At 33.0% G+C, this 13332-nt stretch overlaps 1 protein-coding gene across 1 annotated transcript; it reads left to right on the plus strand.

Moving 5' to 3' along the window:
* The first annotated feature begins 2017 nt into the window (after positions 1–2017).
* On the plus strand, positions 2018–10992 carry LOC143066875 (uncharacterized). The gene is made up of 2 exons (XM_076239685.1): positions 2018–7260; positions 10832–10992. The coding sequence occupies exons 1-2, from the start codon at positions 2472–2474 to the stop codon at positions 10990–10992; spliced, it is 4950 nt and encodes a 1649-aa protein (XP_076095800.1). The 5' UTR covers positions 2018–2471.
* The last annotated feature ends 2340 nt before the right edge of the window (positions 10993–13332 follow it).

The raw sequence follows: 13332 nt of genomic DNA on the forward strand, positions 1-13332 counted from the left end.
CCTCGGTATATATCAGAGATCACCACTGAACTGATTTTGCTATTCATTTATAAGAAAAGAGAGGAAAGATTGCAGCTACAGCTTTTTTCAGCTTAAATAAATAGTTAAAAGAGCAAATGATCCAATGCTATTTTCAAAAAGACACATCAATAATGTATGGAATATGGTATTTGTTGAACCTTCGACTTTTGTCGAAAAAGGTGAGACTGTGATAGCGATCTTACATTCCGTTGGCGGCGGCAGCAGCATCCACAAATATTCACTCTGTGGTTAAAGTTTTTGAAATTTTAATAACTTTCTTTAACTATCCTGGGTTTCTACCAAAACGTGGACAGAAGCTTGTTTATGATCATAAGATAGTATCCAGATATAAATTTTGAAGAAAAAAAATCCTTTTTTTCTGTTTTTTACTTATTAATGGACTTAGTTTTTCTGTCAGGAAACATAACATTTACTCTGTGGTTAAACTTAAACTCTCCTGGATTTCTACCAAACTTGGCCAGAAGCTTATTTATGATCATAAGATAGTATCAAGAAGTAAATTTGTAAAAAATAAAATCCATTTTTTCCATATCTAACTTATAAATGGACTTAGTTTTTCTGCCAGGAAACATTACATTCACTCGGTGGTTAAAGTTTTAAAAATTTTAATAACATTCTTAATCTATCCTGGACTTCTATCAAACGGGGACAGAAGCTTGTTAATGATCATTAGACATGCATAGATAGTATCTAGATAGAAATTTTGGAAAAAATATCCTGTTTTTCCGTTTTATACTTATAAATGGACTTAGTTTTTCTGCCAAGGAAACATTACATTCACTCTGTGGTTAAAGTTTTTTTATATATTTTAATAACTTTCTTAAACTATCCTGGATTTGTACCAAACTTGATCAGAAGCTTGTTTATGATCAAAAGCTAGTATCTAGAAGGATTTTTTATACCTATTTATCCATATTTTAATAATAATTTAAATGAACTGAGTTTTTCTTCCAGTTAACATTACATACAGGCTGCAGTTAAAAATTTAAAACATTTATTTGATTCATAAACTATCCTGGATTTTTACAAAACTTGGACAGAAGCTTCTTACAATCAAAAGATAGTATCAAAAGGAATATTGTTATTTTTTTCCTCATTTTTGTTGAGCCCGCGATCAACAGCAAATGAAGGCAAGACACTGGGTTCCGTGGAACCCTTACACATTTTTTTCTGTGATGAACATCACATCTCTAGGTTAATTTGTAACTAGATATGTATAGCTATATATACAGTTAGGAAAAAACTTTATGGTACTACATCCTGTCAACACTTATACTTGATTTATTTATTAACACTGTTGTAGTTGGCTTTGAACTAGCTTTCAGTATCTGTGAATACTCTTAGATCTGTACTTTGTGTCTTTTAATATTTATGTTAGTTGTGTTTGTCTTGCATCAACGAATTGACAAAAATGCTGCATAAGTGGCTATGGTGATGTACACAATGTATTTATTTAACTTAGGTCAGTTTCAGTGAAACCACTAGTGATTGCTAGGTCAATGAAATTTGGTGACTGTTGTTTTATCATTGGCGGTTCTCATTTCCATTGATACTATTTGGCCAAGTCTCCTTAATCGTGGTCAATTTGCTAAAAACTTTTGTTTAGTTTACTCGTTTAAGTTTGTTATTGTTCAAATTTACATGTTTATGTAAGCAGTTATGGACAACTTTAGGGTCTTTAGAATTTAGTAAAAAAATACATATAGTATGCTGCACAATAACTTGACCTGATAAACTAAGAATGAATCATACAATGAATCCAGCAACATATGTTCTTTGCAAAGAAAATTAATAAAAATTAGATTAGACGCACAAGACTCAGACTTATGAAAGGCATAAATGTTATAAGCTGGCAGGGTAGACCATGTTTTCCTGTTTCTTTAACAGTCTGGAACCAAGCAAAATTTAAACATGCGCGTCAAAAAAATCAGAAATATAGTATACACATATGTAACAGCAATCAGCGGTTTTTATTAGAAAGAAAGGATGACATGGATCAGTTTATTACCATCATACCACCAAAATATCATCAGATATACATCCAGAGAATGATTGATGACTGGTCAAAGGGAAAAATTCAAGATGTATTTAGTAACATCAATATGAAGATACCTCACTTCAGAAAGAAATTTCTCTTCTATTTGAAAACATTAGATATGTCTTACTAGAGAAAACTGGCAAATATATGTGATGACAATGAAGATTTGAGTGTTTATTATGATACTGCTATATTACATTGTTGTGATATAGGAGATATATCATTGGTCCAGTGGTGTTGTAATCATGGTGTTAATGTTAACAGACGTACATATTATGGTAAGTTGCCCATAATAATTGCTTGTAAACATGGTCACATAGAAATTGTAAAGACCTTGTTATATAGAGGAGCAGACTATAATCTATGTGACAGTAATAGTCAGTCACCTGTAATGAAGGCATGTGAACATGGTCACACAGAAATAGTGAGGATGTTGTTAGATAAAGGAGCAGACTATAATAAATGTGACAATAATTGTCAGTCACCTCTAATGACGGCATGTGAACATGGTTACACAGAAATAGTGAGGATGTTGTTAGATATAGGAGCCGACTATAATAAATGTAATAAAGATGGTCAGTCACCTGTAATGACGGCATGTGAACATGGTTACACAGAAATAGTGAGGATGTTGTTAGATAAAGGAGCAGACTATAATAAATGTGACAATAATGGTCAGTCACCTGTAATGACGGCATGTGAACATGGTTACACAGAAATAGTGAGGATGTTGTTAGACAGAGAAGCAGACTATAATCTATGTGACAATAGTGAAAAGTCACCTGTAATGAAGGCATGTGAACATGGTTTCACAGAAATAGTGAGGATGTTGTTAGACAGAGAAGCAGACTATAAGCTATGTGACAATAGTGAAAAGTCACCTGTAATGAAGGCATGTGAACATGGTTACACAGAAATAGTGAGGATGTTGTTAGATAAAGGAGCAGACTATAATAAATGTGACAGTAGTGGTCAGTCACCTGTAATGACGGCATGTGAACATGGTTACACAGAAATAGTGAGGATGTTGTTAGATAAAGGAGCAGACTATAATAAATGTGACAATAATGGTCAGTCACCTGTAATGACGGCATGTGAACATGGTTACACAGAAATAGTGAGGATGTTGTTAGACAGAGAAGCAGACTATAATCTATGTGACAATAGTGAAAAGTCACCTGTAATGAAGGCATGTGAACATGGTTACACAGAAATAGTGAGGATGTTGTTAGACAGAGAAGCAGACTATAATCTATGTGACAATAGTGAAAAGTCACCTGTAATGAAGGCATGTGAACATGGTTACACAGAAATAGTGAGGATGTTGTTAGATAAAGGAGCAGACTATAATAAATGTGACAATAATGGTCAGTCACCTGTAATGAAGGCATGTGAACATGGTTACACAGAAATAGTGAGGATGTTGTTAGATATAGGAGCAGACTATAATATATGTGACAATAATAGTCAGTCACCTGTAATGAAGGCATGTGAACATGGTCACACAGAAATAGTGAGGATGTTGTTAGATAAAGGAGCAGACTATAATAAATGTGACAATAATGGTCAGTCACCTGTAATGAAGGCATGTGAACATGGTTACACAGAAATAGTGAGGATGTTGTTAGATATAGGAGCAGACTATAATAAATGTGACAATAATGGTCAGTCACCTCTAATGACGGCATGTGAACATGGTTACACAGAAATAGTGAGGATGTTGTTAGATATAGGAGCCGACTATAATAAATGTAATAAAGATGGTCAGTCACCTGTAATGACGGCATGTGAACATGGTTACACAGAAATAGTGAGGATGTTGTTAGATAAAGGAGCAGACTATAATAAATGTGACAATAATGGTCAGTCACCTGTAATGACGGCATGTGAACATGGTTACACAGAAATAGTGAGGATGTTGTTAGACAGAGAAGCAGACTATAATCTATGTGACAATAGTGAAAAGTCACCTGTAATGAAGGCATGTGAACATGGTTTCACAGAAATAGTGAGGATGTTGTTAGACAGAGAAGCAGACTATAATCTATGTGACAATAGTGAAAAGTCACCTGTAATGAAGGCATGTGAACATGGTTACACAGAAATAGTGAGGATGTTGTTAGATAAAGGAGCAGACTATAATAAATGTGACAATAATGGTCAGTCACCTGTAATGAAGGCATGTGAACATGGTTACACAGAAATAGTGAGGATGTTGTTAGATATAGGAGCAGACTATAATATATGTGACAATAATAGTCAGTCACCTGTAATGAAGGCATGTGAACATGGTCACACAGAAATAGTGAGGATGTTGTTAGACAGAGAAGCAGACTTTAATCTATGTGACAATAGTGAAAAGTCACCTGTAATGAAGGCATGTGAACATGGTTTCACAGAAATAGTGAGGATGTTGTTAGACAGAGAAGCAGACTATAATCTATGTGACAATAGTGAAAAGTCACCTGTAATGAAGTCATGTGAACATGGTTTCACAGAAATAGTGAGGATGTTGTTAAATATAGGAGCAGACTATAATAAATGTGACAGTAATGGTCAGTCACCTCTAATGAAGGCATGTGAACATGGTTTCACAGAAATAGTGAGGATGTTGTTAGATATAGGAGCCGACTATAATAAATGTGACAGTAGTGGTCAGTCACCTTTAATGAAGGCATGTGAACATGGTCAAACAGAAATAGTGAGGATGTTGTTAGATAAAGGAGCAGACTATAATAAATGTGACAGTAATGGTCAGTCACCGCTAATGAAGGCATGTGAACATGGTTTCACAGAAATAGTGAGGATGTTGTTAGATATAGGAGCCGACTATAATAAATGTGACAATAATGGTCAGTCACCTCTAATGACGGCATGTGAACATGGTTACACAGAAATAGTGAGGATGTTGTTAGATATAGGAGCCGACTATAATAAATGTGACAATAATGGTCAGTCACCTCTAATGACGGCATGTGAACATGGTTACACAGAAATAGTGAGGATGTTGTTAGATAAAGGAGCAGACTATAATAAATGTGACAATAATGGTCAGTCACCTGTAATGAAGGCATGTGAACATGGTTACACAGAAATAGTGAGGATGTTGTTAGATATAGGAGCCGACTATAATAAATGTGACAGTAGTGGTCAGTCACCTGTAATGAAGGCATGTGAACATGGTTACACAGAAATAGTGAGGATGTTGTTAGATATAGGAGCCGACTATAATAAATGTGACAGTAGTGGTCAGTCACCTGTAATGAAGGCATGTGAACATGATTACACAGAAATAGTGAGGATGTTGTTAGATAAAGGAGCAGACTATAATAAATGTGACAGTAGTGGTCAGTCACCTGTAATGAAGGCATGTGAACATGGTTACACAGAAATAGTGAGGATGTTGTTAGATATAGGAGCCGACTATAATAAATGTGACAGTAATGGTCAGTCACCTGTAATGAAGGCATGTGAACATGGTTACACAGAAATAGTGAGGATGTTGTTAGATATAGGAGCAGACTATAATCTATGTGACAATAGTGAAAAGTCACCTGTAATGAAGGCATGTGAACATGGTTTCACAGAAATAGTGAGGATGTTGTTAAATATAGGAGCAGACTATAATAAATGTGACAGTAATGGTCAGTCACCTCTAATGAAGGCATGTGAACATGGTTTCACAGAAATAGTGAGGATGTTGTTAGATATAGGAGCCGACTATAATAAATGTGACAGTAGTGGTCAGTCACCTTTAATGAAGGCATGTGAACATGGTCAAACAGAAATAGTGAGGATGTTGTTAGATAAAGGAGCAGACTATAATAAATGTGACAGTAATGGTCAGTCACCGCTAATGAAGGCATGTGAACATGGTTTCACAGAAATAGTGAGGATGTTGTTAGATATAGGAGCCGACTATAATAAATGTGACAATAATGGTCAGTCACCTCTAATGACGGCATGTGAACATGGTTACACAGAAATAGTGAGGATGTTGTTAGATATAGGAGCCGACTATAATAAATGTGACAATAATGGTCAGTCACCTCTAATGACGGCATGTGAACATGGTTACACAGAAATAGTGAGGATGTTGTTAGATAAAGGAGCAGACTATAATAAATGTGACAATAATGGTCAGTCACCTGTAATGAAGGCATGTGAACATGGTTTCACAGAAATAGTGAGGATGTTGTTAGATATAGGAGCCGACTATAATAAATGTGACAGTAGTGGTCAGTCACCTGTAATGAAGGCATGTGAACATGGTTACACAGAAATAGTGAGGATGTTGTTAGATATAGGAGCCGACTATAATAAATGTGACAGTAGTGGTCAGTCACCTGTAATGAAGGCATGTGAACATGGTTACACAGAAATAGTGAGGATGTTGTTAGATAAAGGAGCAGACTATAATAAATGTGACAGTAGTGGTCAGTCACCTGTAATGAAGGCATGTGAACATGGTTACACAGAAATAGTGAGGATGTTGTTAGATATAGGAGCCGACTATAATAAATGTGACAGTAATGGTCAGTCACCTGTAATGAAGGCATGTGAACATGGTTACACAGAAATAGTGAGGATGTTGTTAGATATAGGAGCAGACTATAATAAATGTGACAATAATGGTCAGTCACCTGTAATGAAGGCATGTGAACATGGTTACACAGAAATAGTGAGGATGTTGTTAGATATAGGAGCAGACTATAATAAATGTAATAAAGATGGTCAGTCACCTGTAATAAAGGCCTGTGAACATGGTTATACAGGAATAGTGAAGATGTTGTTAGACAGAGGAGCAGGCTATAATAAATGTGATGGAGATAATCTGTCACCTTTAATGACGGCTTGTGAACATGGTCAAACAGAAATTGCAGAGAAGTTGTTAGACATAGGAGAAAACTATAATAAATGTGATAGTGACGACCAGTCACATCTAAGGATGGCTAAAAAACATGGTCATGCAAAAATAGTAAAGTTGTTGTTAGACAAAGGAGCAGACTATGAAAATGATGACAATGAGGGTTCGTCACCTGTTAAGAAGGCTAGAAAACATGGTCCTGCAGAAATAGTAAAGATGGTAGTGGACATAGAAACAAACTTTAGTCCATGTGATAGGTGGGGTCAGTCACCAGCAATGATGGCTGGTGTAAATGATTATACAGAAAAGGACGGTAAGGGTTAGACATGTTGCATGTTAAATTCATCTGAAACTGACTTAATCAAGATGATTGATTTTTTTTGGGGGGAAACGGGGGACGAATGAAAATGTTTTTTAAACCCACAATATGAATTATGAATCAAGCATAAATTTATCTCTGGTTTCTTGTCAGAAGTCAGAAATCTAATGTAAAACTTTCAATCATTGGTAAATTGCTGAGATTTCGAAAGCAATACCAATATAAAAATTGTATTCAATGATTTCTTCCTGAAACTATTGTAAATACCTGTAAAAATCATGAAAATTAAACCTAAAAGATTTGTAGATACTATATATACAATATATACCGTGTATAGATGTAAAATGTCACTTTAGTCAAGATATTTGGTTTATTGCCTGTCTTTCGAAGTTAAAATTTCCGATGACATTGACATCATTTTCATGGAATGATTATAAGGTGGCCATAGATATAAGAAGATGTGGTATGAGTGCCAATGAGACAACACTTCATTCAAGTCACAGTCTGTAAAAGTAAACCATGTTTGTTTCATTTACAGTGCTTATCCAGTAACCTTTGTGGTATCACAATAGCAATGGCTAAAACACTTTACCAAATTGCAGTTAGATTTCTTCTCCAACTAACTGATCAACTGGTAAAATATTTTAGCAGATTGCTCAAGTGAAAGGTTGTTAGTAGTGCTGTGAATTAAAAGTTAATACTTACCATCCAGCTCCAGTTAGTTGATGACTCTGGCATGAATTTCATACAAAATGATGACTTACCATAATATGAGTCACTGATTTAGCAGGTCTAACTTTAACATGAAAACTTCTATCATAAATAGATCTAATAAATAATTAGTTCAAAACGTTGTTTTGTAAGTCTCTAACTTATAGGTCTGTTTTCCAACAGCAAATTGTGCGTAATTGTAATTTGAATATATTTTTTCTAAAGCAATTTTTTTTATCTGCTACTATTAAAGGGAAATAATCTAAATTACCTTAAAATCAGCACAATTTTGTTCTGTCTAAAAAATATCAATATTGAGAAGAAAACAAAACATTTTGACGTCATAATCAAATTTCGACTAATCATTTGCCGAGAACAGATTTTTCACTAGTGAGGAGAAATATTTTTCTCACACTGGTCAGGAAATGTGAAAATAGCACAAAAATTAGAGAACATTATTTCCATGATTATTAAACTATTATCCCTTGTTCTTAAAAGAATACTAAAATCTATTTTTAAGATGATTAAAATTTTGAAAAAAAATTGGTTTAATTATTTGATGGAACACATTCAAAGTTTTATAAATCATACAAATTCCTTTGTAAATTAAGAAGGTATTCAAAGTACTAATGATTTTCTTCCACCCAGGATTAGATAACAAGTATAAGCATTATTTGACAAAACCTTTCGTAATTTTGTGTCCGAAATGCTTTTATACTTCGTACTAATTTTGACATTTCGTTTTTTTTTTATTCAAGTCGTATTGAGGGATTCTTTTGTAAGCAAAATCATAAGCCTGGTATTATTCATTAAATTTTTAATATACAATGACTCAATAAGAATTATTTCCCCTTAATGCCAGCAGATCAGTAATTCTTATAGAAAATATTATCCAAATCACAATTACACAATAACTTCATCTTAGAAAACAAAGCTATAAAATATTGACCTACAAAACAAAATTTTGAACTATTATTTTATAAAATCTATTTATGATAGAATTTTTCATGTCAAAGTTAGACCTTCTAAATCAATGACTCATATTATAGCAATTATTGTTTTGTTTAAAATTGTTGACAAATCAATATATCAACTAACTGGATATGGATGGTAAGTAATAATTTTTATTTCACAGCACTCACTTCATACTAACAATCTTTCACTTGAGCATCTGCTAAAATATTTTACCAGTTGATCAGTTAGTTGGAGAAGAAATCTAACTGCAATTTGGTAAACTGTTTTAGCCATTGCTGTTGTGATACCACAAATGTTACTGGAAAAGCACAGTAACAGCAACTAATTTTCCTCATTATTAAGGTTGCTCTTCAGAATTTTACTGTTAGTAGATTATATTTGGGGTATAGAATGATTGTATCACCTCTACATAACATCAATGATCAATGCAAATAAGTTAAAATGAACCCTATAGAACAGATATGACATCTTTATACAATCATTTTATATGCCAATTATATAAACAAGGATACACACATCAAAATATGTCCTGATTTTTTATGACAATTATTAGTCCCCTACCGACGAAGTCGAAGGGGATTTTAGGTTTGCACTCCGTCCGTCTGTCTGTCTATCTGTCTGTCTGTCCATCCGTCACTCCGGCAAATCAGCTTTCCACACTTATTTTCTTCGTTCTTAAAGATATTTATTTAATATTTGTTATATAATTTAATCATGACAAGTTATAGATCAAGTTCAAATTTTGTTCCATTCTGATGATTTAGTCCAGAGTTATGGTCCATAAAAAAATCGATATCTAATGTTAGAGTACTATGTTAAACCATATTTCTATACAAAAATTTTTTTTAAAGAAATTCTTTAGTGAATTGTTTGAAAAATTTTTGCCAGTTTGTTTGTTTGTTATTTTGTATTAACTAATTTTCTGAATGCTATATATATAAAAAAATATATTATTAAGTGAAATCCTTTTATGAAATAATAATCTATTTTTGTTAAGGTTTATATTTCATTACATTACATTGTGTAGACACTTTACAGAAAAAATGACAGATAAGTTAAAAATCTATATTAGTTTTTGACAAATGAAAGAAAAAATATTTGGAACTTATTAATTATATTTGATTATAATTTGAAAATAGATATACATTGTATTACATCATATCTAATTTTAGAGAACTATGAATCATATCCAATGTTAAGAGTGTTTTCCACACTTTTTTTCATCATGCTTGAAGATATTAATTGATAATTGGTATATAGTTTTATTATGAAAAGTTCCAGATCAAGTTCAAATTTTTGTTTTGGTCTAATAATTTTCTGCAAGTTATGGTACTTGGACCTGAAAAATTCACACTGTTTTTAGTCTTGCTTTAATATTATGAATGACTTGATATTTACTTTTTGTTTACACCATGACAAGTTATAGAACAAGTTAGCTTTTTGTTCCAGTATAAAGTAATTTTTATCCGGTAGGGGACTATGTATTGCCATGCAATACTCTCAGAATGCTTGTTCAATTTAATGTAAAAATTACAAGATGTAGAATAAGTGCTTATGAGACAATTCTCCACCAAATGACCGAAGAAACATTAAACCACTATAGGTCACCATGAAGCTTGCAACAGAAAGCAAAACCCATTCTGCATAGCAAGCTCTAAAAGGCTAAAAAATAACAAATATTAAATAATATAATCAAGGAACTCAAGGGCTGATTTCTGTATAAAACAAACACAAAACAAAGATGATATATAGCAACAAACGAAAATCACTGAATCACAGACTATTGACTTGGGACAAGCACATACAGAATATGGCAGGGTAAAACACGATTGGGGGAGCCCATCCCACCCATAATTATAATTTATTTATTTATTTATAGGAAGAAGCTCTGCACCACTGGATGTTCTCTGTGATGGTATTCATCTTGTCTGTTTTACAGACACTAGACTTGATATGAAATGTGTCAATTATGCAAACAGTTTTATAAAAGAAAAAACAACCTTGCATGGCAAGTATAAATTTCGAATTATCTCACCTTAGAATTATTTGTATTTAGTCTGCAAATTTGTAATATTCAGTTGTCCTGACTTTCAGATTTTCTGATTAATTTACTGCTTGTTGTCTCGCCTCGAGGAGTTGAAAAAAGTTAAAATTAGGCGAAAAAGTTAGATTTAGCTTTTTTTTGCGAGTTATGTGTCTTTAACAATGCATTAGTCTATGATAGGGTCCGTTAAAGGGGAATCTTTAATGGTAATTCAATGATATTTTTATGCAGTTTTATTAGCATTGGCGCATCTCATTTTCATGGGAAATTTTGTGCCCCCTCCAAATCAGTCATATGGTTTGACTTTGAAACCTTTGCCTAGTTAAGAAGATAAGGTTTGTTATAAAGTCAGTTACAGATGAACCAATAACAGAAATCTGCTATGCAGTTGCATTGCCATTGGGTCAATATGCCCAATTTCTTTCAGGTTAGCAACAATGGTAGTTTTTTTTTTCTATTTCTTTTGTTCATATTGTAAACTTGGATACATGTAAGTGCTAATTTTGAAGCTGAGACATTTGCATAGATGTGGTTAAAATTTTGGATATGAAGTGGGATTAACTTTTTCACAAATCAGGAAACGGAAAAGGCCCCATGTAATGCATCTTCAGCATATAAAAAGTACCTAAATAAGTACTGGAATGGAATAGAAGATAAATTGTTTTAAAATTTAGTACAAATAACTCCAAAAGTTTTTACATCTTCATTTTACAGTGCTCTGCTCTTTAGAAAAGCAAGAAAGTCTTGCAATAATTGAAAATAGCATCATGTTCCTTATCATTGCATGAAGCTTTTTTTTAAGCAATTGCTTATTATGCTTATGTGAAACTGCCATTTTTGTTACATACATTCATACGAAGTTAGTACAACATTTTGATTTTTCTTCTGCTATGATAAATTTACTTGGTTTAATGAGTAATTATACACTTAGAACAAGTTCAGTTTGAAATTTATTTGTGCCATTTTCGTTCTTTAGTCCGATTCTCGTTGAAGGGGGGAGTTGTGTGTTATAAAATTAAGAATTAAAGCGAGACATAGGGATAGTGATCATGTTGCGGCGGCATTTATTAATAATCATATGTCTATGTCTTTGACCTTTAATAATTTTCATGCATTCAGTTACTACATGTACTTGGAAAAAAAGTTTTTTAGTAATGTTAAATTCTCTCTTATTATGTTTAATAGAAGAACTGTGTTTGGCGTGTGCATACCTTGCAAGTCTTCATGTCTGTCAGACTGTTTGACTGTTTGCATCTCAGATACTGAAAGCAATAGGTTTGCTTATTTGGTGTATTGAATGCTGTGTAACTTCAACATGTCCAACAAGCAGATGCCATCTGACCTTAACCTCATTGTCTTCAGTTTATGTTAAGTTTTTGTGTTTTGGTCGTTTTTTCAAACATAATAGTTAATGGCTAACTACATTTGAAGTATGGAATAATTGTAAGGTATGTATGTCTGTCTTGCAGGTATAATCTGACCTTGACCCCATTTTCATGGTCCATTGGTCAATGTTAAGTTGTTAGTGTTTTGAGTCAACTATGTTTTATGTATATATCTGTCATGGATCTTTAAAAGTGTTAAGTAAAGTACAAGTTTTACAAATAGATACATAAGAAAATGTGGTATGATTGCCAATGAGACAAATCACCACCAGATGACATAGAAGTTAAGTTATATATGCTTAATCTAAACATGTAGGTAGATTTTTGATTTTTGGCCCAATTTTAATTTGGTCCAAATCAGGGTCCAATATTAATTTTGATTGATTTCAACAACAAAATTGAAAATTCTTTGAGTTCTTTGACATGCTGAATCTAACTTAGATTTTGGATATTGGACCATAATAAATAAATTCCAATTACACATTTTAAAGTTTTTATACCACATTCAATATGTGTCAGAAACCTATGCCGTGTCAAATATTAAATCAGAATCCACATAGGTATTTAGAATTTCTCCTTGATATCTTCCACCCCATTTTATACGACCGCAAAAATAAAAAAAATAAAATTTGATCGTATATTGCTATCACGTTGTCGTCGTCGTTGTCTTCGTCGTTGTCAGAATTGTCCAAAGACAGATGGTTTCCGGATAATAACTTTAGGATAAGTAAATAGAAATCAAGGTTTATAACCACTAACGGAAGGTTGCGATTGATTTTAAAGGGTCCCAAATAATCATTTTTGTAGTTTCCAATCAATAACTTGTGTTAAAGTCTATGAATCTATCTTAAATTATAACACAAGTTTCCATACCACACAAGGATGGTTAGGATTTACTTTGGAGGATATGGTTCAAACCATTTAGGAATTAGGGCAAAAAAGGGGAAAACA

The sequence above is a fragment of the Mytilus galloprovincialis genome, chromosome 3, assembly GCF_965363235.1.
Source record: "Mytilus galloprovincialis chromosome 3, xbMytGall1.hap1.1, whole genome shotgun sequence".
NCBI classification, from domain to species: Eukaryota; Metazoa; Mollusca; class Bivalvia; order Mytilida; family Mytilidae; genus Mytilus; species Mytilus galloprovincialis.

Excerpts from the sequence above, each read along its gene's own strand:
- LOC143066875 (XM_076239685.1), top strand. The coding sequence starts at position 2,472 with ATGAAGGCATGTGAACATGGTCACACAGAAATAGTGAGGATGTTGTTA. Across the intron at positions 7,261-10,831 it reads TGATTATACAGAAAAGGACG|GAAGAAGCTCTGCACCACTG; the intron begins GTAAGGGTTAGA and ends ATTTATTTATAG.